General features: G+C 36.8%; 2 protein-coding genes across 2 annotated transcripts in view; both read right to left on the reverse strand.

Annotated features, from left to right (window-relative positions):
* LOC106876503 (transcription factor E2F5) overlaps nt 1-11,751 on the reverse strand; it is a 28,401-nt gene extending 16,650 nt beyond the window's left edge. Inside the window, exon 1 of the mRNA XM_014925067.3 lies at nt 11,297-11,751. Coding sequence (XP_014780553.2) covers nt 11,297-11,416 — 120 coding nt within the window. The 5' untranslated portion in view covers nt 11,417-11,751. The remainder of the gene's footprint in view (nt 1-11,296) is intronic.
* A 526-nt stretch (nt 11,752-12,277) lies between these two features.
* Nucleotides 12,278-23,792, reverse strand: part of LOC106876501 (uncharacterized) — an 89,865-nt gene continuing 78,350 nt past the window's right edge. Inside the window, exon 5 of the mRNA XM_089338173.1 lies at nt 12,278-13,037. Coding sequence (XP_089194299.1) covers nt 12,868-13,037 — 170 coding nt within the window. The 3' untranslated portion in view covers nt 12,278-12,867. The remainder of the gene's footprint in view (nt 13,038-23,792) is intronic.

Raw genomic sequence — 23,792 nt, forward strand, 5'->3', positions numbered from 1 at the left:
TTGAAGCTATAATGCACAATTAATTCAAAACAATGTAAATTAAAGCATTACAATTGACAAAGAAATCCAAATGCTTTAGGGTTAAATATTTATAATTACTGAAATAATAGGTGAGCAGTTGTTCAGTATTCTTCCAACACCCACACTTTTCTATCCAATCACGATATCTCAAAGTATGTTACATAGTACCCCTCCTCCTCCTCTTACGATTTCAAACAAATCTTCCTCCTCATCCCTCACCTACTTATCATATTTCAATTAATCACTTCCTTAACAGAGGGAGAGAGAGAGATGATGACAATGAAATGCAATCTTTTTAAAAGTCTTCAGTTCTGCACCTATCAGCATCATCTCGATACCAGGTAAAGGGGCAAGTGGCATGCTGGTACTGGTGGTGGTGGTGTGGTGATAGTAGTGGTTGTAATAGCATGGTGGGGAGAGGGTAGCGAGAGAGAGAGAGAGAGAAAGAAAGAGGATAATTTCCTGAAGTGAAAGACACCACCCTCACCTCACCATTATTCATTCACTACTACTACTACTACTACTACTACTACTACTACCACCATCACAAACCAACTATCAAATTCACTATCACCACCGCCACTATCAGGAAGCCGGTTATCAGTTTACTTTGCAATAGAAATTCTACTCCCTTTCCCTCCATTATTTCAAAAGTGCATTGACATGTAGTTTAAATATGTAGTGTGTGTACACACAGTTGTTATCAATATTATCATGAATAGCAGAAACACTCAGTAGAACATGATACTGTAGGGTAGGTGTGAGAGGCAGGATCTGACCGGTTTGAACCTAAAACAGAATATCTTGGCCGGATATGGCCAGTTTAAATGCTAAGGGATTAAGTTGCACCATCTCTCTTTCCATCGAAATATGATGAACTCAGTTTATGTCAGAAATAAGCATTAGAAGGGGACTGGCAGAATCATTAAAACAACACAAGGCACATAGTTTAGTGGTTAAAATATTCGGCTCTTGGTTGTAAGGTCATGAGTTCGATTCCTAGTGGCACAGTGTGTCCTTGAGTAAGGCACTTTATTTCACGTTGTTCCAGTTCGTTCAGCTGGTAAAAGGGAGTTGTACCTGTAATCGAAAGGGTCAGCCTTGTCACATTCTGCGTCACACTGAATCTCTTTGAGAACTATGGAGTGCTCAGCCACTTGCAAGTTTAATTTTATGAGCAGGATGTTCCAGTGATCGGATCAGCTGGAATTCTCATCGTCTTAAAAACAGCAAAATGCTTTGCAGAATTTTTTATGGTTCTTTACATTCCAGTTTCAAATACTGCCAGCTTAACTTTTGCTTTTTATCCTTTACAGGGCAAATGAAATACTGGGATCGATTTAATAATTAGGCAGACATCATCATCATCCAGTGTTTTAAATCTGGGTTTTGTCCCAGTTAATGAGGGTGGCTGGATCTACCTCAACGCCATAGCAACCGAGATAAGCAGGTGCAGCCTACCCCAACCTTTGGGCTGGCTGGTGCCCATTCTCCTTTACTATCATGAGGCTTTTTTGGAGCTGGATTTTCTATGGGGCGGATGCCCTTGCTTACCCCCAACCTCACACAAGTGGTCCTGAGACCAAGGCCTCTACCACGATTTTTAAGAAAAGTGGTGGAAAACTACCTCAGGAAGGCAGAGATGCTACTCCCCGAGACCCCTTTCGGAGCCCCCTAACTTAATGGCTGTGTGATTATGAAGCTCACTTTGCTACCAATTACATTGCAAGACATGCTGGGTAAGTATCTCCCTGGACCAAACAATGCCTTGCGAGTAAACCTGGTAGATGAAAACTATATGGAAGTTCTTCACGAGCTTTTGTCACCTTGCTACTAAGCAGTTCAACAAAAGAGACTGAGAGTTTAAGTCCTAGATTTTAAAAAAAAAAAAAAAAAAAAGGGGAAAAAAATGTACTGGAGTCGATTGTCTGACTAAATTGTTCAAAGTGGTGCCCCAGCAAGCATGACCAGAGTTCAATGATTTGTGCCAAAATCAGAAAGAAATTATCTTTATATTACAGCACAGTGGTGGAAATGATAGATCAACATGATAATTGCCTATACAATGCCTCACTGTTATGAGTTCAAATCTTGCTGAAGTCAACTTTGCACTTTAACTTTTTTTAAAAACATTTTTTTTTTTTGAGAAGGAATAAAAACAATGTCCAAAACCCTTTCAAAGATATCCATGACCGATGGAAGGAAATTGGCTTTCTCTCCACTCAAAGCTGCTGGCCTTGTGCCAAAAATTACAAAGAATTATCATCATCATCATCATAGCGGAATGGACAGATTGATACCTTGCAAATAGTAGTCATATTTGTTTCAGTCATTTGACTGTGGCCATGCTGGAGCACTGCCTCATTTTATCAACCCTGAAAGGATGCTTGGCACCCATTCAGGGCTGATATAAAGTACCAGTTTAGTGCTAGGGTAGATAGTAGTATCAACAAACCCCATCTCCCAAATTTGCTAGTCTTGTGCCAAAATCAGAAAATTATATAATCACAATACGTTTTGTTGCAGATGACTGTGCAATATAATATATATATCATCATCATTTAAAATCCTTTTTCTATGCTGGCATGGGTTGGACGGTTTGACCAGAGCTGGCAAGCAGGAGAGCTGCACCAGGTTCTAGTCTGATTTAGCTTTCTTTTTTTATGGCTGGGTGCCCTTCCTAATGCTAACTACTTTACAGGGTGAGCTGGATGCTTCTTAAGTAGCACCAGTACAGCTGCTTTTATGTGGCACCGACACAGGCACTATTACATGATGCCAGCACGGGTACTTTTTATATGGCACCAGGACAGGACTCTTGCGGGCCAACCCTCTTCAGCAGGGGGAGCAGCATTAACTCTTCTGCTATGGAGGACGGATCTTGGGTACAGTGTAGCAAGCAAGTCGTAAAAGGCGGTAATATGACGTAATGGTCATGTTGCCTAAACAAGTATAATTGTTGGTTTCCCATTGGTTAAAATTACTGCCCATATTTGAATTCTAAACTATCGTCAAAGAGAATTCTTTCACGAAATACGGTTCTTAGAATTCAGGTATGGGCAGTTATAAAAACCCTGATTTTTGGGAAATTAATCAGTGATCATTGATTGTCAATAGACTCCACAACACCCACTCCTTTGAGATATTGGCTATTTTTATGCCATGTCTATTACTTAAATCCAATAAGACTTATTTAAATTGTTGTGTAAACTCTGATAGTTTAGTATGAAAGAATCAGCTAGTATAAAATTTATGTTGTAACTCTACAACAAATTGCCTTACTCCTAAATGTACTGTAAAATATTAAATATACATAAATAAACTAATGTAGTAAATATTTTCTCTTTCTTCACTTTTTTTAACCTCTTTTACTTGTTTCAGTGATTTGACTGTGGCCATGCTGGAGCACCACCTTTAGTCGAGCAAATTGACCCCAAGAATTATTCTTTGGAAGCCTAGTACTTATTGTATCGGTCTCTTTTGCCGAACCGCTAAGTTACGAGGACGTAAACACACCAGCATCGGTTATCAAGTGATGTTGGGGGACAAACACAGACACACAAACATATACACACACACACATACATATATACGACGGGCTTCTTTCAGTTTCCATCTACCAAATCCATTCACAAGGCTTTGGTCGGCCTGAGGCTATAGTAGAAGATACTTGCCCAAGGTGCCACGCAGTGGGAATGAACACAGAACCACGTGGTTGGTAAGCAAGCTACTTACCACACAGCCACACCTGCGCCTGTTAATGAAATTTATTTCTGCAAATATGAAACTGTTTTTATAGTGTTGAAAAAGAACACGAACTTATCTTCAACATACATGCACATTCAATATGTCCTCTAAGCATCTTGATATATATATATATATATATATATATATTGTCTTATCTTCGAAACGTCTAGATAGAATAGAGACAGCTGATGAAGGGATATTCCAAGTGGCTTTCCGTTTTCCTATGTGTTCGTTCCGTTGTCTGTAGTTTATTGTTCTAACGTCCTGTACCCTGATATGCATATATATACACATGTAGATGTAAGTATGTACATATATGTGTGTATACATGTATATATATTCCTTGTATTATATATATATATATATATATATATATGTAATTTTCACTACAGCGTTTATGTAGCTTGAGTTGAGATTTATGTATAGTGATAATACTTATAAATTAAGTTATAAAAGACGGGTTTATCTTTGCCTTTTCCCTGTATCTTCTCTTCGACTCTTGATTCACTTCTTGCTGCCATGCTCTATGATCAATGTCCACTGAAACACCAAACTCCATTTCAGTAATAAAATAACCAAGAAGCACTCAATATTATATAATAACACTTATACCCAATCCACAAGATATTACATTTCACATCTTTTTCAAAGAAAGTTAAGAACATGGTTATTAGTATATAACTTACTGGAAAAAAAACCATCCAGGACATAACATCATACACATTTTACATAGGATGTTAGGAGCAAAATCATTATCATTATTGTTATTGTTATTTAACAGGTTTTCCATGCTGACATGGGTTGAATGGTTTGACAGGATGGATCCAAGAAGCTGCAAGGTTTCGCTAAGCTTCAGAGTCAGCTTGGGTATGTTCTCTACAGCTGAATATCCTTCCTGATGCCAACCACCTCAGTTGGGTAATATACAGATAATAGAATAGACAGATGTTCAATCTTCATGACAATGATACAGTCCAAGTTGTCAGTAAATAGTGTGAGAGAGAGAGAGAGAGAGAGAGAGAGAGAGAGAGAGAGAGAGAGAGAGAGAGAAAGAGAGAGAGAGAGAGAGAGAGAGAGAGAAAATCAAACAAACACACCTGGCACATGAATGCATACACATGCTTATGGCATTCACACATACACCCACTGGCTCTTACACAACCTCTTATTGTCTGCATGCTTCTATCAAGAACATTCATGTAAGTGTGTGCATATGTCAGTAGCATTCATTTGAATCTCTCTCTCTTTCTTGTACACACATTTACCATCCTCTTTCCAACATTTTTATTTTTTTATACCACAGGACTAACCATTAGCATGACTGTCAAAAGTTTAATCCACTAATTGCTTTGACACCATCCATTCATCCATCCAAATCTAATCTAGCCAGTATATCATCTCTGTGACACAGAGCAAAAGCAATTAGCTGTTACAATACTTTCAATGCCTGAATTTTGTGGGAATACTGATAGATCATTTTCTTTATTTCTTATATGTTCTGTTACTATTAAACCCTTTGCTTGCTAGGGAGTAGAGGTCATCAATAATTCAATGACTTCTTTCAACTCTGGGCTGTTTTTTCTACTTCTTTTCAGTTGAATCCTTGCTTTTTTTTCCAGATCTACTTCGGTATCCAACTTCTATCTAGTCTTAAGGCTCCTTTCTTCTTCCTCCCATGTGGGTTTCAGATCAGGGCCTGACAAGTCATGAGGGAAAGCCTTCTCCCAGATCATATTAGTTATGAAGTATCATTGATGCTTCAGTAAATTTGCTTTCTTTTTCTAGTTAGGGGTATTGGCTCACTGTGCACCCATTTTAGATCTGGAAGAAGTGGTCCATATTAGCCTGACCTCTATCTTTGACTTGTCCAGCAAGGCAGACCCAACCAGGAGCTTGCACACTACTGGCATAGCCCTCAAGGTCACTGAGACACAGAAATCATCATACCACAAAGAGGAGTTGATCCTGTAGTAGTTACATATACAGCTACCATGTCTGCTGTATGAAAACAAGTCATTTATATATCACCATCATTTAAAGTCCACATTTCCGTGCTTGCATGGGTGAGACGGAATTAGATGGGACAGATTCTCTACAGCTGATGCCTTTCAATAAAGTTTGCTGCAAGTAATAGACTTATAAACCCGAATATTTATCAACGTGGATCTTTCATGGGCACCCAATAGTGGCAGACAAAAAACGTCGGTGGATTACGACAACGGTAATAATGAAGACAGTAACGACAGAGAGAATAAAGAAACGACGAGTGATTGTGTGAAATATTGCCCTTTGTCTCTTTACAGATGATAGACGTCTCTTTATAAGCTGAAGGATCACCTTTGAATATTTTGCTCTGTATTCACTTTAAACTCCACCCCCTCTTCCGCTTAGTAAACCATACATTACTATCACCACTGTTCTGCACCGCAATAATCAATATTTGAAGGCGGAGTGAGGTTTTATGAGGTTATATATAGCGTTTTCAAATAAATCAGGTGAAAAAAAAAAAAGGTTAACATGACTGTAACTGACATGGGAACAAATGAGATTTGAAACCGCGTTGAGGATCTTCGGAACGTTAATTCTATTGTGAGAAGTCGGAATAAATGTTATTTTAGACGAGGTAATGGATTTTATTGACGTTCACTTGAAGAAAAACATTTAAAAAGTAGTTCCAGCTGGGAGCAGGGTCGCCAGAAATAGACGAGTAGAAGATTACGTTATTTGTAGATTATTCTGAAAGCTATTTTTAAAAAATTACTTGCTACTTTAATATTCTAAGAAATAAAAATCCCATTGAATATCATTAAATTATCAACCAAGTAAATTAGAACTGACTAACAGATTATGTAATTTAAATTACTCGCAAAATTTTCGTTCTGGGTCTACTTTCAAACAGAATCCGATACCGTTTTTTTTTTTTCACTATATCAACGGGGTAAGTTGCCAAGATAAGGGGTCGTTTCAGAATTAGGTCGGAAATTTATTCAGAGTTATCTCCCCTGCTAGTCATGAACTCCCCTCCCCCGCCGCCCAATTTATCACACAATTTCAAATCTGATTATTTCATTTTATTTTAAATTTTAATGAAAGAGGAAATCATTTGCAATTATGGCTTTGTTTCATATTCGTCGAATTATGATTTTTCTCTCTTTATCTCATAATTTCAAGAGCTGTAAATATTAGAGAATTATGAGAAGGAAACCAGAAATTTGAAAATCTATTTTTACAGCAATAATCATGACAGAGTTGATTTTCAGTAGCATTTAATAAAATAACAAATATTGATTCTTTATACTGACACAGTATTACAAATTGCAAAGGGTAAGCCGTACAGTCGACCCACCCTGTATGTCATTTATTTTCTCCGCACCGCAAGTGTCCTTTCAAAAAAGCACGAGTAGAGTGAACTGGCTTCAAACAAAAAAATCGTGCTCACACATTCGAATACGTGTGCACGATTTTACCAGAATTTTTTTCTTTCTTCTATGAAGACGGGAAGTTGTAATATTCGTGACATATTTAGGGATAATCGGTGGAGTACTAGACTAAATGTCTTGCAGTAAATAGCAATTTCCCCTCAAGGTTAGGTGTTCAAATCCCGCCCGAATCGACTCAACCTACCAATCTCCCGGGACAATAAAACAAGTAACTAGTCAATTTCTGACTCTGATTAAGTTGATCAAATTCCTTTCCCGAGTGAAAAAGAATAAGAAACTACTTTTTCTTCTCTTTGTATGGATAAAGAAATTTATCCATACAAAAAATTCTAATGTGCGATCGTTCGCATCTCGAGACTTTCGATTTCTTTTTTAAATCTAAAATATATAAAAATCTGTGACGTTTCGGTACTGGTATATAACATCAGTAATGAGTATCTGTGCATGTGTGTGAGTGTTCAGCTCAGCCACACATTCATGACGTCATAGACTTTTACCGAAAGACTTCCACAATAGATGTAATAGACTCAAACGAACAATGATGACTAGTTAGCGAGTCACACACAATATATATACACAGACAGGGAGAGAGAGAGAGAGAGAGATTGTGAAAACGAATTTTTAAAACATATCTGAAAATAATAGGATAGAAATTAGATTTCTTGTCGTGTCAAGTAGGTTTCTGTGCTCGCCAGGGTACTTGATAAATCGGTGAGCATAATATTTTTGAAGATTAAAATAGTTTTTCTTTTTTTTGTTTTAATTTTTTTTTATAGACTCAATTCAGTTCATTTTACCTTTATATTTGATCTAAAATTGTATTTACAAAATATGGTGATTCAAATTATCACAAAGCAAGTATTTAGTCAAAGATAAAATGTCTTCCTATCGTGACCTCCACACAGAAATATCTTCAGTCTTCTTGTCATAAAAATATAAGTTCAGTATTATTACCATGAGAAAAGAACAAATAGTAGCAAGGATAAACAAAGTAGAAAAAAAAAAGAATCGTGAAAAAAAGAGTAGGGGGGGGGGCAGAAGTAAAAAGATGTACACATATTGCACATACAAACAAGAAACAGAAAGAAAGAGTAAAAGAGAAAGTGCTAAGTGACAAAAAAAAAAAAACACTTCGAGAGAAACTCAGAGAATCACAAAAAGGAATGAATGAAAGTTTCAGATAGAGTGAAAGAAAGAACGAACACTTATGTGACAAGAGTGATGTAGAAGATAGTGTAAAAGAACGAAGCTTAGAGCAAAATAAAAAGTAAGGTATTGAAAGTTTGTGAGAGAGAGAGAGAGACAGAGAGAGAGAGAGAGAGAGAAAAAATAAAAGAATACCAAAATAGGGCGAGGAAAAGAAAAAAAAAAGGAAAATATAGAATGAATGGAGTTAAAGAGTAAAAGAAACAGAGCAAGGACTTGTGCTGGTGCGAGTTCTTATTTTTATTTTATATTCAAAGCAGTCGCAGGAGTAGGGGGAAGATAGAGGTGGAAGCACTCGTTTCTCCAATACAACCACATGCTGACCGAGATGTCAAATGAACTCGGTACCAAGGGTTTCTTTATTTGTTTATTTAAATGTTTGTATTTTTCATTCTATTTCCAGTTACTTTTTTTGGTTATAATCCTAAGCTGACAGAGCTGTTGGGATCAAGAAGTACAAAAATAATTAAGCAAAGAGGCACTTTCGTTGTAGCTCTAACAAAGAATCCCACAAGGAGTGTGTACACAATAGTTCCAAATAAATAGTTATAGTTTGTTGACTTGGGTATTGGAAGGCGAGATCGTAAATACCGTTTTCACTAACAGAAACTAGTTTTCGTTTCAGTTTAGCGAACAGAACAATATCAATAATGATTTTTTTTTTTTCAAAGGTACAAGAGCAAAATTGTGGAGGGAGTTGCTGCAATTGATTAATTTGATATTAGTATTTGTCTGGTACTTATTTTATCGCCCCCCCCCCCCACACATAAAACTAAAGTTGACCTCAGTGAGATTTGAACTCAGAACTTGAAGGGCTATAGTTAAAAACAGCAGACATTTTGTCCGATGTTCTAATAATGATCTAGCAATAATACATACTCCCAAGATTCACGTGACGAAAGATACTTCACGTTAGAGCACCCTATGTATACTTTTTTTTTCCAGCAAGGATTACTCTATTTCGTGCAGAAAAAAGAAAAAAGTTAACCTATATGTATATATATATATATATGACAAACACATTTATCATACATAGTATTAAGTAATGAAAGGGCGGAAGTTAAGAGAGAGAAAAAAAACATGCTGTAAAAGTTAATCAAATGGGATACGTAAAAAGTGCCGGTCGAAAAAAGAAATAAGATTGTGAAAAGGGAACACGTGCATGAAATAAAAAGATTAAATCGAGAGCAAGGAAGGGCTGAAAGAGAACAAGGGCTAGGGAGAGCAAACGACTACAGCCTTAATATATAAGGATATAAATACTTGAAGATAGCGAAAACCAAAATACTAAGTTGACTATCGCACCCTTACTGTACTTTTCACACACACCATAGACAGGGCTTAAATTCTAGGTGATCATCACGTACAGTTTTCGCTTTCCTTAAGGATATTAATTTTTCATATTTGCTGGTGTTTCCTCCGACCATTATCATTAGTTTTGTCTAGTTGTGTTCTGTAATTGCTTATTCATTTTGTTAAACGGATACCAGTGTTCCATAATATCTAAGTACTTTTGATTTATACTGGAAATTACATTTAAGAACCTTGTGCTAGTCAAGCACTGGCCTAAAACTCCTTGCTTTTCTCTTTTTGGTTAAAATTTTGTTGTTACAGCATCGTTATTATTAATATTATTCATTCATTTATTTACAAAATTGAAAGAAAAGGTAAAAGTTTACGAAAAGTGGAACGGTACGTTATACTCCAATATCGCCCAAATTTGTTTAACTCAAGACCAATTCTCATCAAGCAGGCCTTTGATTATTCCAAACATGACCATCCCGTCCTTTTGGAGGAAGTATCGGCGATTGCCGTCATCTAGGACTATATTTCCTAATGTGTTCTTAATTTTTTAAGATCGTGCAATGTTAATTGGTGGAAACTTGGCTGTTTTCTCTAGTAGGTCGAGCGTCCACATAGGGTTTCTCTTATTGGTTATAGAGGAAGGGTTTTTTTTTTTTTTACTTGAATCAAATCAACAATTGTTCGATATTAAATGTGTTCTACTCAACAATATGCAATTTCAAATGCGCTCTGACTTATTTTAGATTTTTTAGCTGAAAAATCTAAGCTTAACTCGTAGGAAGTGCAAGAAAAGGCAATCAAATCTCTCAAATCACACTCCACCGTCTTTGACACAAGTTAAAGAGATAAAAAGGATATGAAAGAGTAGAGACAAAAGGATAAAAAAAAAAAGAAATCAAAGCTGCTTTTATTTCTGTCAATCTAAAACTGGTCGACTGTTTAGCCCTGACCTGCAAGACTATGGTCGAGGGCATTCCAGCCGTGACATTCCGTGGGTTTTTTTTTTATCAGAGACATGACCACATAAACTAAAGTATCCTTCCTTAAAGTGTAATATGAGGGAAATTTGGCAACTATATTTAGCAGGTCGAGCAATCATGCTCTACTTAGGGTTCCAAGACGTCCAATAATGCGGTCGAAAATATCAATAAACAAATAAAACTAAAGCAATTGCTTTCGGCAGAAGACCCGATAACAATCAACGTGGATTTATAAAGGACATAGAATGATTTTGCGGACCTGGATTCTTCCTGGCTTATTTTGGGGAAATAGGAAAGCACTTGTTACCTTTACGTACCCTATAGGATTTAGATATTATATCGTATTTCTGTTTATTTTTGAAGCTTCATTATTTGGTAAAGAGTGAGAAATATTTTCTCATATACGTGTATATTTATATATAAGCATCTAACCAAGTGCCGAAGCGATGAAAATGAGATAAACTGCACAGCAGAAAAAGTTGTCAAAATTCCATGGCATACATAAAAATTAAAAAAAAAAAGGTAACAAGCTGCTTTTTTTTTAATCTTTTTTTTTTTTTGCATTTTGGGTTTTTGTTGCCTATACATTTAACTTACCACTCTTAGGTCAAGTACTCCATCTTCTGTGTCTTGCAACAGAGACACAAACTTCGAGGTAAGAAGACCGAGACTTTTCTCGTGCCTGCTAGGTGGTGTTTGTTCTGCACTAGCCATCATGTGTAACTGCAGGCGAAAGCACCACGATAAATTGGGTTGTCGGCGCACAGTACGCTGGGTAGATCCTCTTTATCTCGTTTTCGTCCCTACCTTTTTTTTTTTTTCTTTCACTAATATGAGCTGTTGCAATTTTTTGCTTCTTCTCTTAACCCTCACTTTTCTTTATTTGCTTCTTATTTCTTTTTCCTTTTACTTATTCCTCCATCTTTTCTTCTCTTTCTTTTCCCAGTCGTTGTTGTCTTTCATTTCGCCTTCATCCTCACTCCCATTATCACCTCTCTCTCTCTCACTTTTTGTTTTCCTTTCCTGCTCTCATTCTTTCTTTCACTCTTACTCTTTTATTTTATTCCCTCCTTCTTTTACTTATAATTGCTTTTTTCACTCTTCCTCCTCCTCGTACGTCATCTCCCCTTCGTTCCCACTCCAGTGATTTTTAAGTTTGTCACCTTTTGTTTGCCTTTCTTCCTTTCATTTTTCTCTCACACATATTCCTCCCTTTTTACACTACTTTTTTCTCGTCGTTATCGTTCTTCTTCCTTTTCTCTACTGTCATAATTCCTCTTTCTTTCTTTTTCTCTCTCCCTATCACACTCTTTATCTCATGCTCCTCCTCTTTTTTGTTATTTTTTAACTCATCTTTCTTTCTATTATTACCGCCGGTTCTCCCCCTCTTTCTTTCATTCATACTTACCTTAGAAGAAAGAGCATGAGGTGAAGGAGAAGTTGAAATAGTAAAGGTAAATGAGATAGAGAGAAGCGTAGAGGAAAAAGAAAGCTAAGCAGACAACGAGAAAACCACTCACTCCGTACTTCTCTCATTCTTCTGTCTCCTGCTGCTGCTACTCTTTTTCTTTCATTCATATTTTTCTTACTTCTCCTGATGTCTGTGTATATGTATTTCTTCAGAAGTATACTAGTATGTGTGTGAGAATGCTTATATAAATATGCATGCGTATTTAGAGAGTATGTGATATATCTTTCCTCTTGGGTGTTTTCATTAATAATCCAAGCCTTCTCTTCCTTTTTACGAGGCAACTTCAACATCGTCACTCCGACATGCCTCATATGCAGCAGCCATATATATCCCTCAAAGGTTCTTTTGCGGGAACCACATGGTTTTAAATCCAAAATCTTGAAATCGGTAGTCACTTGATAGAGTGATTCTAAAACATACTAATGAACCGGCCGTTCTCTTCACCCTTCCCCCCCCCTTTTTACTGGGGAAGGGATCAATCCAAAACCTTAATAACTTTGATTTTGCGGTCCATGACATACACTAGAGACCATTTATTTCCAATCCGATTCTTACTGATACAGCCAGACCAGCATTGTGTACAAACTTTTGTGACAATCCTTATTTACTACTCAAGTTCAAACCAACAAGGAAGTCTATAGCCAAGCTTGCTAGAAAAAGCAAGCAAATCTCCTTCTAAGCGCACCCCACTGTATTATCAAAAGAAGGACACATTAGATAACGTGGACCTTATCAGTGTCGGATTTAGATGAACAGAGGCTACTTCATTTGTGAGGCCCCTATTTACAGGCTGTGATGGTGTCAAATTCATTATACCCTTTCGCCGTAGGCCGCCTAGATTTTGAGGCACAAGTTCTCGTACAGTTTCTGAAAAAAAAAAATAAATAAATAAATAAAGACACTGGATGGTTACGGCTGGAACGCATCTGATCATCATAGGTCTATTCATGCTGGTCGATACGGAATTACGGGTATATCTACCTCCTGCCATGATTTGTTTGTTTTCCTAGCATGTAATTACTTTCTCTAATTCTCTTTCGTCTCTCGATAACGAGTGTAACGATGTTGAGAAATGTGAAGGTTACTATTATTGATCAACACTGATCCAGCACACATACGATAAAAAGCATTCCATACGTGATTATTCCATCATTACTTTCAACGATTTTGTATCCAAAGTGTTCTTCATATTTTCAAACGGCAGGAAGACTTTTTTTTAACTGCTGTTTCTAGCAGTTTGAGTAACCATATAGAAGCACTAGCGTGTGTGTGAAACGTAACTGGTTTTTATGTTGATTTGGTTTTATTCTAATCTACAACACAAAGTGTCAGGCTATTAAATAATTTTCTTTCTATTTCTCTAATTGCTAAATGACTCCGGACTTGACTTTGATCAACATCAGTAGATCGTCTTTTACTTACAAAATATTTGGTAAAATGTAAAGAAAGAAAGAAAAAAGACAAAGGCCATGAATACAATAAGCCAAAGGCATTTGTTTGAATTTACTGCAAACAAAAAGTGAATATTTTCCCCCAAGAAAAGTACTATATGATTAAAAAAAAATATTTGGAAATCGTTTGTGTAAATATTTTTAAAAGGGTGTCAGGGGATTATTTATATTACAAATGGGTCGCAATGGTAAAAAGTTGAGAATGCTTCTTTTTTATTTCTTTTTCTGCAAACACAGAACCTTAAATCTTCAGATATGTTAAATGAGGAGGAACTACTCCAGTGTTTCTTATGACTTTGACAACGATTACCATAGACACTGACCCAAGAAATAGATTTTTTTTTATGGTAATGTATTTAGGGTTCGTAGACTAGAAGGTAAAAAAAAAATTTAATCTGGGATAATATATATTTGACATTCAATCGAGTGCGTACTGTTCCTTATTGTTAAAAACTTAAGGACGGCCTGAATGTGGAGCTGTGACCTTTAAAATCTGTTTTCGTGTCTTCTGAAAAATGTCATTGCTGATGCCCTACGCTCACTAATTTTCTTCTTTTCTATTGAACTAATTGTTTCTAATTTAGGTGCAAAAGCCATCAATTTTAAAGGGGTTAGTGGAGTATATTGATCCCCGTACTTAACTGGGACTTTATTTTGTCATACCCAAAAGGATAAAAGGCAAAATGTGACCTCGGAAGGATTTGAACTCAGACTATAAAAAGACGGATTCAATGGCACACGGCAATTCTTCCAACGCTCCAATGATTCTACTAATCCACCGCCCTATATCATTCTAATAATGATAATTTCTAACACAGGTTTAAAGCCGTGAATTTGATGGGGGGGGGGGCTAATAGACTGAATCAACCTCGTCCCTTAATCGGTACTTTATTGACCGCGGAAGAACTTTATACAAATGATTTCTAAAACATATTTAAAGCCCCACGATTTGGGGCGTAGTCTATTAAATCGATCCGTGTACTATATTTTTATTGAACTTTGAGGAATGAAACGAAAACATTCGACGTTGGTTAGATTTCAACTCAGAACTTCAGTATTATAATTATATCCCTTTGGACATAATTAACTACCAAAAAGCCATTTTTACTGATACTTGATTCTTCAACTCCACAGCTCTAGGCTTTAGGCACAAGGAAGAGATAGACTTGTATTTGTTGTTGGTTAGCCAAAAATCAAGCGTGATCGAGCAGACATGTGATCAATAGCATTCCAGCTGTGACTACACCATCTTTCCTTGTTTCAGACAGCAGGGTGTGTGGTTTTAAAAAAAGATTTGCCTATTATTTGTAGCAGGTCAAACGACCACAAAGTCTCTCTGACTTGGACTGCCGGGAGTTATAGAGTTTATTGAAGCAAACGTTACTGGACGGATAAAAAAGTAACTTCATACAGCAATCAATCTGTGTTCGAGTATTACGTGAATATATTCATCAAATATATTTTTCAGTTGAACAATATTTTTTTCAACCTAGGCCGACTTTGCCTTTTAATCTATCTGGGATTATTGAAACAATTAGCAATAGTTCTACATACTAAATACATGTATGCTATATGTAATATAGTAATTTGAAAAACCTTTAGTAGAAACGTTTAAGCACTTTTGACAACACCATTGGTTTGGTTCTGGTTTTTAAAGCCAGCTGGTGAAAGCAATAAAGATACTTTAGTCTTAGAGTTCCACAACCAAGCAAGTTTTACTCAGCTGACATGACAAAGAGAGATCAATGTGTGTGTGTGTGTGTGCCACTTTCACCCTCCCTTTTAAAATGTGAGTATTCAATTAACTACTCTTCCTTGTGTCAGCCAGTATGACATCTCAATATCTACGATCCATTGACCATTCTGCAAAATATTTTTTTCAAAATTGTTATAAAAAGGTAAAAACAAAATGTTTTAACATATTCATCTCTATACCTTTGAGTTTGTTGGACTGTTGATACTAACTTTGGTCTCCCAGTAGAATGGCTCTGAATGTTACACGGAGAGCTCATTTAACCAATGAGCAGCTTTATCAAGATCTATCCAAAGTGACTGAGAAGATTCAGCAGAGAAGAATGAGAATTGCTGGTCATTGCATCAGGCACTCAGAAGAACCTGTGTGTCAACTGGTCTTATGGCAGTCAGTTGAAGGAAGAATCAGTAAGGGAAGAAAATGGCTAACCTATGTGGAGAACTTGCTTCAGGACAGTGGAATGGCAAATATTGACAAATTAAGAGCATGCATAGGGGACTGTGGTGGGTAGTGTGCTCACATGAAATCATTGAAGCATCCAGGAGATTGGCAAAACTAGACTAAACTAAACTAAGTAAATTTAACCCGTAACATTCCTGTTTAACATGCCTGTCTGACCTTTAAGGTCTCTGGTCTGAAAATAACTTCCTCTTGTCCAACCACCAGTTTCAAGGTTCTCTCTATCATTCTTTGACTAGTCATAAAAAGAAACTAAAAACAAAAAATTTTTAATCAACTAGGAAAATATTTCACAAAGCAGCTGGCTTACATGAAAGATTTGAGCGACTCAAAACATTTTTTTGAAAATTATTCCTCACTGATGATGAGCTGATTTGTTTTAATTAATATTAAAACTGTTTGGACAATTAACTTCATCCTCAAAGTTAATACATACATGCATGCATGTATGTATGTAGTTCCAGACTGGATTTGAAAGAAGAAATTTTATTTCTAAAGAAGGAATAGTCTGCGATTTCCTTACCCATGAAGATAGTGTTTGAATCCAATTTGAAATCATGTACGTATTCAGTAATATTAAATCTGAAAATGAATAGTGATCAAACCAACTGAAACATCATGTAAATCATCAAATATTGTAAATATTTAGCTGAAAGAAGAAAGTGTTGATTGTGAAAAATGTATAATTACCAAACTTCCTTCTCATACCTGTACACAGTCACTATATTACAACATCATGATATTACAAGACCCACAATTATTTCACTTTTTTTTTCTAAGTAACTAAAGAATTAAAAAAAACTTTCCTAAAACATTTTTTAATGCATCAAACCAACCATTTTCAGAGTATGTCAAACTGGATTAGAACATCCTCTACAATCTCATTGACTTATGAGCTCAGAACATAAAACAGAGAGACAGCACCAACAAAATGGAATAGCCGATGCTGAATTCACTATTCTAGCATGACTGTTGTTCTGTTGACTGCAAGGAACTAAAAACTACCTCTGGTTGACTCTAGAATTGGTTTGCATTCTGAGATAAAGTTTGTGGTTTATATGGTTTATAACCATGGTAACAAATGATTCCTGTCCTTAACACGAAGACAGACTATATAAAATATGTGTGAGGAGTGTGATACTATGGAGAAATAAAAAACAGGCTTTTGAATAGGAAAGATTTGCTGAACCTGGGAGGGGATGAGATGAACATAATTTGTTGGATATATAATGGTAACTTTATGTGAAAGGTGGTGCACAAGTGATATTCATTTCCAGTCTTCGCTGAATGGAGAATATTTCCTTGTTTAGAAACAGGTGATGGCTGATGATAGGAAGGTCATTCAGCTGTGAAAATCTGCTTTCATGCATCCTGTCTAATCCATACCTGCATGAAACAATGAACATTATGATACTACAGCTGTTGATATATATAAATAATATCTTATAACTTCATCAGAGTCTCAAATATGAAGTACACAGGCTCCAATGAAGCTATAAGTTGTTACTCAGGTACTCAGCTATGAGTCTCCTGCATGTTATAGAGGAAACAGCTGTAAGCTAATGAAGTTCATAAGATAATTATTTATTACTTTGTCATCTCATTTCCTTATTACTGCTCTGTACTCAACTAATGCTTCTTTCTAAAGCATTGTATAATTTATTAAGTTCTAAGTCAGGTTATTAGTATCACAATGCTTGCAGCGATATCAGTGGAAGATGAACAGAGAAAGTAGTCTTTGCATGTGGCTGATGTATATGTATGATAAACACTAGAAATGAACAGAAAATAGACTTTGTCAAATGCCAGGTGGGATACTTAGAAGTAGTAGATAGCTTCCATCATCTGGGTGACCAAGTCAGCAGTAGAGGTGGATACTCCAAGAGCATAACTGTTAGAATAAGAATAGGCTGGGCAAGGTTCAGAGAACTTCTACCTTTGTTGGTAACAAAGGGCCTCTCCCTCAGAGTGTAAGGCAGATTGTTTGATGCCTGTGTGCAAACAGCCATGCTACACAGCAGTGTAACATGGGCTGTGACTACAGAGGACATGCAAAGGGTTGAAAGAAATGAAGCTGGTATGCTTCACTGGATGTGCAATGTCAGTATGCACACATGACAGAGTGTAATCATCTTGAAAGAAAAATTGGGCATAAGAGGTGTCAGATGTGGTGTGCAAGAGAGAAGATTGTGCTGGTATGGTCATGTGATGTGTATGAATGAGAACAGCTGTATAAAGATGTATCAATCTCTAACTGTAGAGGGAACCTGTGGAAGAGGTAGACCCAGGAAGACATGGGGCAAGGTGGTGAAGTATAATCTTCAGATGTTGAGTCTCAGAGAGGTGATGACAAGTGATCAAGATCTTGGCAATTTTCTGCCCTTGAGAAGACATGTCAAGCCAGGTGAAATTGTAGTCGTGGCTAGTGCCACCCACTACACTCTTGGAGTAGTCGGCATTAAGAAGGGGATCCAGCCATAGAAACCAAGCCAAATCAGCCAGGAGCCTGGTACAGCTCCCTGGCTTACCAGTCCCAGTCAAACTGTCTAACCCATGCTAGTATGGAAAACAGATCCTAAATAGTGATGATGATGTATATATTTCAAAGGCATTTCCTGGTACCTAAGTCAGAGCATACAGTTTTAAACCATTTGATTGGAGTAAAGGACATGGAGCATATATGTCTCCTCTTTCAAATTGACTCTCATAAAAAGAAAAAGATTTTTAAAATTAAAAGTGCATTTGTTATTTGCAATCAGTTTATATCTTACGCATGCATTCATAGAGGAATGGCCACACATATATACATATATATTTACAAGCATATACACACATACATATATATATATATATATTTATGCTCACACACATACTTAACAATATACTCTCAGCAAATCTATTGTTTGGGAGTATCAACAACTTATTATCATCTGTTTTACAGACCATTCTGTTACCACTCTGACTTCATGTCGATTCCCTCAGCTCTCCCACTCCGTTTTATAATCCCTTAATCTTTCTGCACCTCCGAACTGTATGCACATACATACATACATACATACATACATACATACTTACATACATACTTACATACATGCATACATAATCACCTTATTGTAAGTCAGTTAGTACTTTATAGCATTCTCATATCTCATCAAAACATCTGAACTAAAACTCTACTTAAGGCAACACCTTCATTTATTTCTTCTTTCTTATTTTCTATTACACCTGATTAAGCTATCAATTTCCTTTTTTTTTCTTCTTTTTTTTGTTCTTTAATTTCTAAGTTTAGAAGGGATGTTGAAAAATTTGTAACAAAAAAATAATAAAGGTTTCGAATTTTGGCGCAAGGCCAGGAAGTATGGGGAGAGAGTAAGTCGATTACACCGACCCCCCACTCCTCAGCTGGTACTTGTTTTATCAACCCTGAATGGATGAAAGGCAAAGCTGACTTTGGCTGAATTTGAATAATAATAATAATAATAATATTAATAATAATAATAATAATAATGGTGATGGTGATGGTGATGGTGGTGGTTTTGAATTTAGGCACAAGGTCAGCAACTTAGAAGGATGAGTTACACTGACCCCAGTGGTAAACTGGTACTTATTTTATCGACCCCGAAAGGATGAAATGCAGTCAACCTTGGCAGAATTTGTATAATAATAATAATAATAATAATAATAATAATAATAATAATAATAATGATAATAATGATAACAGTAATAATAATGCCCTGATGCAGTACCAGTCAGTGGCTTTCATGGGTTTTGATCTTAACTAATTGGAAGTGTTATCATGTACATTGTTTTGTCTTGGTATAAAAGATGGGCTACAGCAAATATTCTGCTTAATACCAAAGATTTGCTTGTCATTCGTTTGGCCTTAACCAGTTGAGCATGTCCCTTGGTGGCTGACAATATGTGCATCTCTGATCACAAGCAGAAGTAGTTGGAGAAGATCATAGTCATGTGTCGTGAGCAATTCTTTGGGGGTTTGGATAATTCACCTTTGGAAACATCGGTGTTTTGTTCAATATCCTTAAACAACCCTTACTCAGGGACCTTTTGAGCAGGATGGGCTACTCTACCTGAAGAAAATTCTAACTGGGTGCCACCTGCAAGGTCATGCGCTGTTTATCGTGATATGAGATCACCATGTCGTGCACATGTGGTTGTGATGCATGTGCCTGGTGTATCTTCATCAGACGGATAGTCATGATGGGTATACTGGGCTTTGTATATTTTACCCCAGTGTCACTTTGATGGCATGCACTGCTCTCTTACTCAATGATAATAATAATAATAATGATGATTTCTTTATTAACCACAAGGGTTTTCATTAAGAAAAACATTATAGACAGTACAGGACAGGACAAAACAAAGTATGTGTGTGTTGTGAGGGTTTTGCGTGTAAACAAGATTAAACAAATTTTTTTTAAAAATCAGCAATGTGTATTCCTCAATAGGGAGACGTTCGAGGGCTGCTCATGGAAAAACCCCATAAACATAGTGGCAGACAGACTACTCCTAAGCATTTCACCTGGTGTGCTAACCATTCTGCCAACTTACTGCTTCAATAATAATAATAATTATTATTATAATAATAGTAGTAATAACAATAATAATAATAGATCTTTCTTCTGTAGGAACAAGGCCTGAAATTTGGGGGAGGGTGACAGTCAATTACATTGGCCCCAGTACTCAACTGGTACTTAATTTATTGACCCTGAAAGGATGTAAGGTAAAGTTGACCTCGGTGAAATTTGAACTCAGAACATAGCAACAGGCGAAATACAAATAATAATTATAATAATAATGATGCTTTAAAATTTTGGCACAAGGCCAGTATTTTCTGGGGAGGTAAGTCATTTACATTGACCTCAACATTCAACTGGTACTTATTTTATCAACCCTGATAGGATGAAAGTCAAAGTCAACCTTTTGCCTGGCATCCTAACAATTCTGCCAGCTCTCCGCTTTAATATAATATTTTCTTTATTTGCTTCTAGAGTCCATCATATATAAAACATGTCATATAGACAAAGTTATGACAAGCCAGGCGTCAGTGCCAATGCCAATACATTGAACTGTAATTCTTGATTTTTCTGTTTCTGTTTACTATGGCACCAGCTGTTGGCAGAAATGTGGACAGGCCAGTTCTACTTGTCCCCTTACTTCATCCCTGACCTGAGGGCCCAGGAATATGCTTGCACATACCCTCCTCTGTTGAAGAAGTACACTTCCTACTACATGTTAGTCATGGCTTCCACAAATTTTCATTGGACATGAAACTCGGCTTGCGAAGACCTGTTGGGGCAAGCGAAAGCGAAATTGTGATGGCACCTGTGCCCAGCGTCGCCTTTCTGGCACTTGTGCCCGTGGCATGTGCAAGGACTTTCGAGCGAGATTATTGCCAGTGCCGCTGGACTGGCTCTTGTGCAGGTGGCACATAAAATACACCATTTTGAGCATGGCTGTTGCCAGTACCGCCTGACTGGCCTTCGTGCGGGTGGCACGTAAAAGCACCCACTACACTCTCAGAGTGGTTGGCGTTAGGAAGGGCATCCAGCTGTAGAAACTCTGCCAAATCAGATTGGAGCCTGGTGTAGCCATCTGGTTTCACCAGTCCTCAGTCAAATCGTCCAACCCATGCTAGCATGGAAAGCGGATGTTAAACAATGATGATGATGATGATGGTGTAAATAGAAAATCCCTGGTATTCCTTATAGAAAGGTATGTAACTTTCCTTCTGACCCTTTCTTGAATAAATTCTAGGCAAAAAGGTACTGTTGTTTACCTTCTCATACTTCACCCCACTTTTCTGCTTTCTGGTTGTTGGCTCACATCAAGGGCCTCTTTGTGACTGACAACATTAGCAAAAGATGGGTTTTTTTTCATTGTTGCTGCTGTTATTTATGTTTTTATTGCACTGATCCATGGTTTGTCATTTGTATATATTTTACATGTGATGGATCCTAGAAATCAATTAAGAAAGGATCAATTCTATTTTGAAACAGTGTATCTTGAAGCACATAAAGTTATTGATACAAGATAAATTTTTAAAACCGAGTCAATTGACAGGGGACCTAGGGGTAGACCAAGAACAAAGATGGTTGGATAATATTCATAGCCTCATTTAGTCATGCTTAGGAATCCTGTTGGGAAGTCTGGTGACAGTTGCTTCTGATAGTTGCTGTTTGGAGGAGGAGCCTGAGGACTCTATCTCCACGGGAATAGTGGGTGGAGAAGATAGGTGGATAGACAGACAGCACCTGATAGAAGAGTCACTATTTCTTGGTGACAGGGTGAGATTTGAACTCAGTATGTAGAAAGCCAGAACAAATACCACAAGGCATTCTAGCAAACACTCTGACGACTTTGCCAAGCACCACCCATGAATTTATGATTTATAGTATACAATAATGAATCAATAATTAAATGTTAATCACTACAGCGAGAAGTTTTTGTTTGTAGGATGTTGGCCTTAACACGGTCTATTTACATGCACTGGTCCAGAAACAACACGAGAAAACCACGTGTACATGACTGACTTGTCTCTTTGGAATACACATCTGTACATAGACACAACATATACACACACACACACACACACACACACACACACATACACATATCATGTGCATAGAGTGTGGCTGATACTAACAAGAAAGACAAAGCTAATGATAAAATAAAATTTTCCATCGCATACTTAAATTATATTGAGAGTTTCCTGTAAAATAAAAAAAATCAGGGGCATAAAATCTCGGGTGTTACAATTCATCCAGTTCTCATGCATGTGTGCTTTGTGTTAGGAAGTAAAAACAAAACCAAGTGGAGCGTAAATGTTATTCACAAATATAACAACACAATGAAGCTTTGACAAATCAATAAAACATCGATGATACAAAGGAGGAAATAAATTAGCATTAATAGCATTTTCTAACAGAGAATATCCACAGCAAGTAGGTTGGGACTTGATAGATGATGTACTTAACTATTGACTAAATAAACTCATTAGAAAAGTGGGAAAAATCTATATCTAAGCAATGATTCATGTATATAATTCTAGCTGTATGGGTAGTATATGCAATATACTTTATATGTATGTATGTATGCATGTGTGTGTATGTATATACAGCACATATATATAGAGATCTTGATTTAACATCTATTTTCCATGCTGGCATGGGATGGACAGTTTGACAGGAGTTGGCAAAGCAGTTTCCTGCTCTTCTATCTGCTTTGACATAATTTCTAGGGCTGGATGCCCTTTTTAATGTTGAACACTTTTCAGCAAATTTGGAAATTAGTTGTGGAGAAACAGTCGTTTATATTGTGTATCACTCAATAAAAAGACGAAATTTAAGAAATCTGTTATCTCTCTCCCTCTCTTTACACCGTTGCTAGAAGGGGACTTAACTCATGCTCGGACTTTAAAATTGTTAGAAGATATGGTTTAAAATTATTTTTAATACAAAAATTTACGTCTTAGGAAGCAATAAAAAAATAATAAATGGCCGATTCCGGGCATGTTCGACCATGAGGAATCCATTGGTGCAACTCCCAGATTGCTATCTTGTAAGGTGGGGATTTCTATAGATGCAACACATACACACACACACACTCACAAACTCAGCTTTACAATATGTACAGATGATGATAGATAGACTAGGTGCACTTTTTTTTTTGTGGCACCAGCACATGTGAGGTCAGGTCACCAAGACAAGACCCTCACAACTGAGAGAGAGAGAGAGAGAGAGAGTACTATTTGTTAAGGAGGTGGCTTTGTGCCAGGTGATGAGAGATTATAGTTTAAGAACTGGATTGAAACAGGTGTCTTGCGGTGGAGGAGATACATGGCTATGCCAGCTGGAAAAGGAGAGGAAGAAGAGAAAGAAACAAGATGATGAAGGTGTGTTGGGGCATACCCTCAAGTTACAGACAGCTGTATGTAAGTAA

This window comes from Octopus bimaculoides, chromosome 20 (genome assembly GCF_046866305.1).
Source record: "Octopus bimaculoides isolate indiv1 chromosome 20, ASM4686630v1, whole genome shotgun sequence".
NCBI classification, from domain to species: domain Eukaryota; kingdom Metazoa; phylum Mollusca; class Cephalopoda; order Octopoda; family Octopodidae; genus Octopus; species Octopus bimaculoides.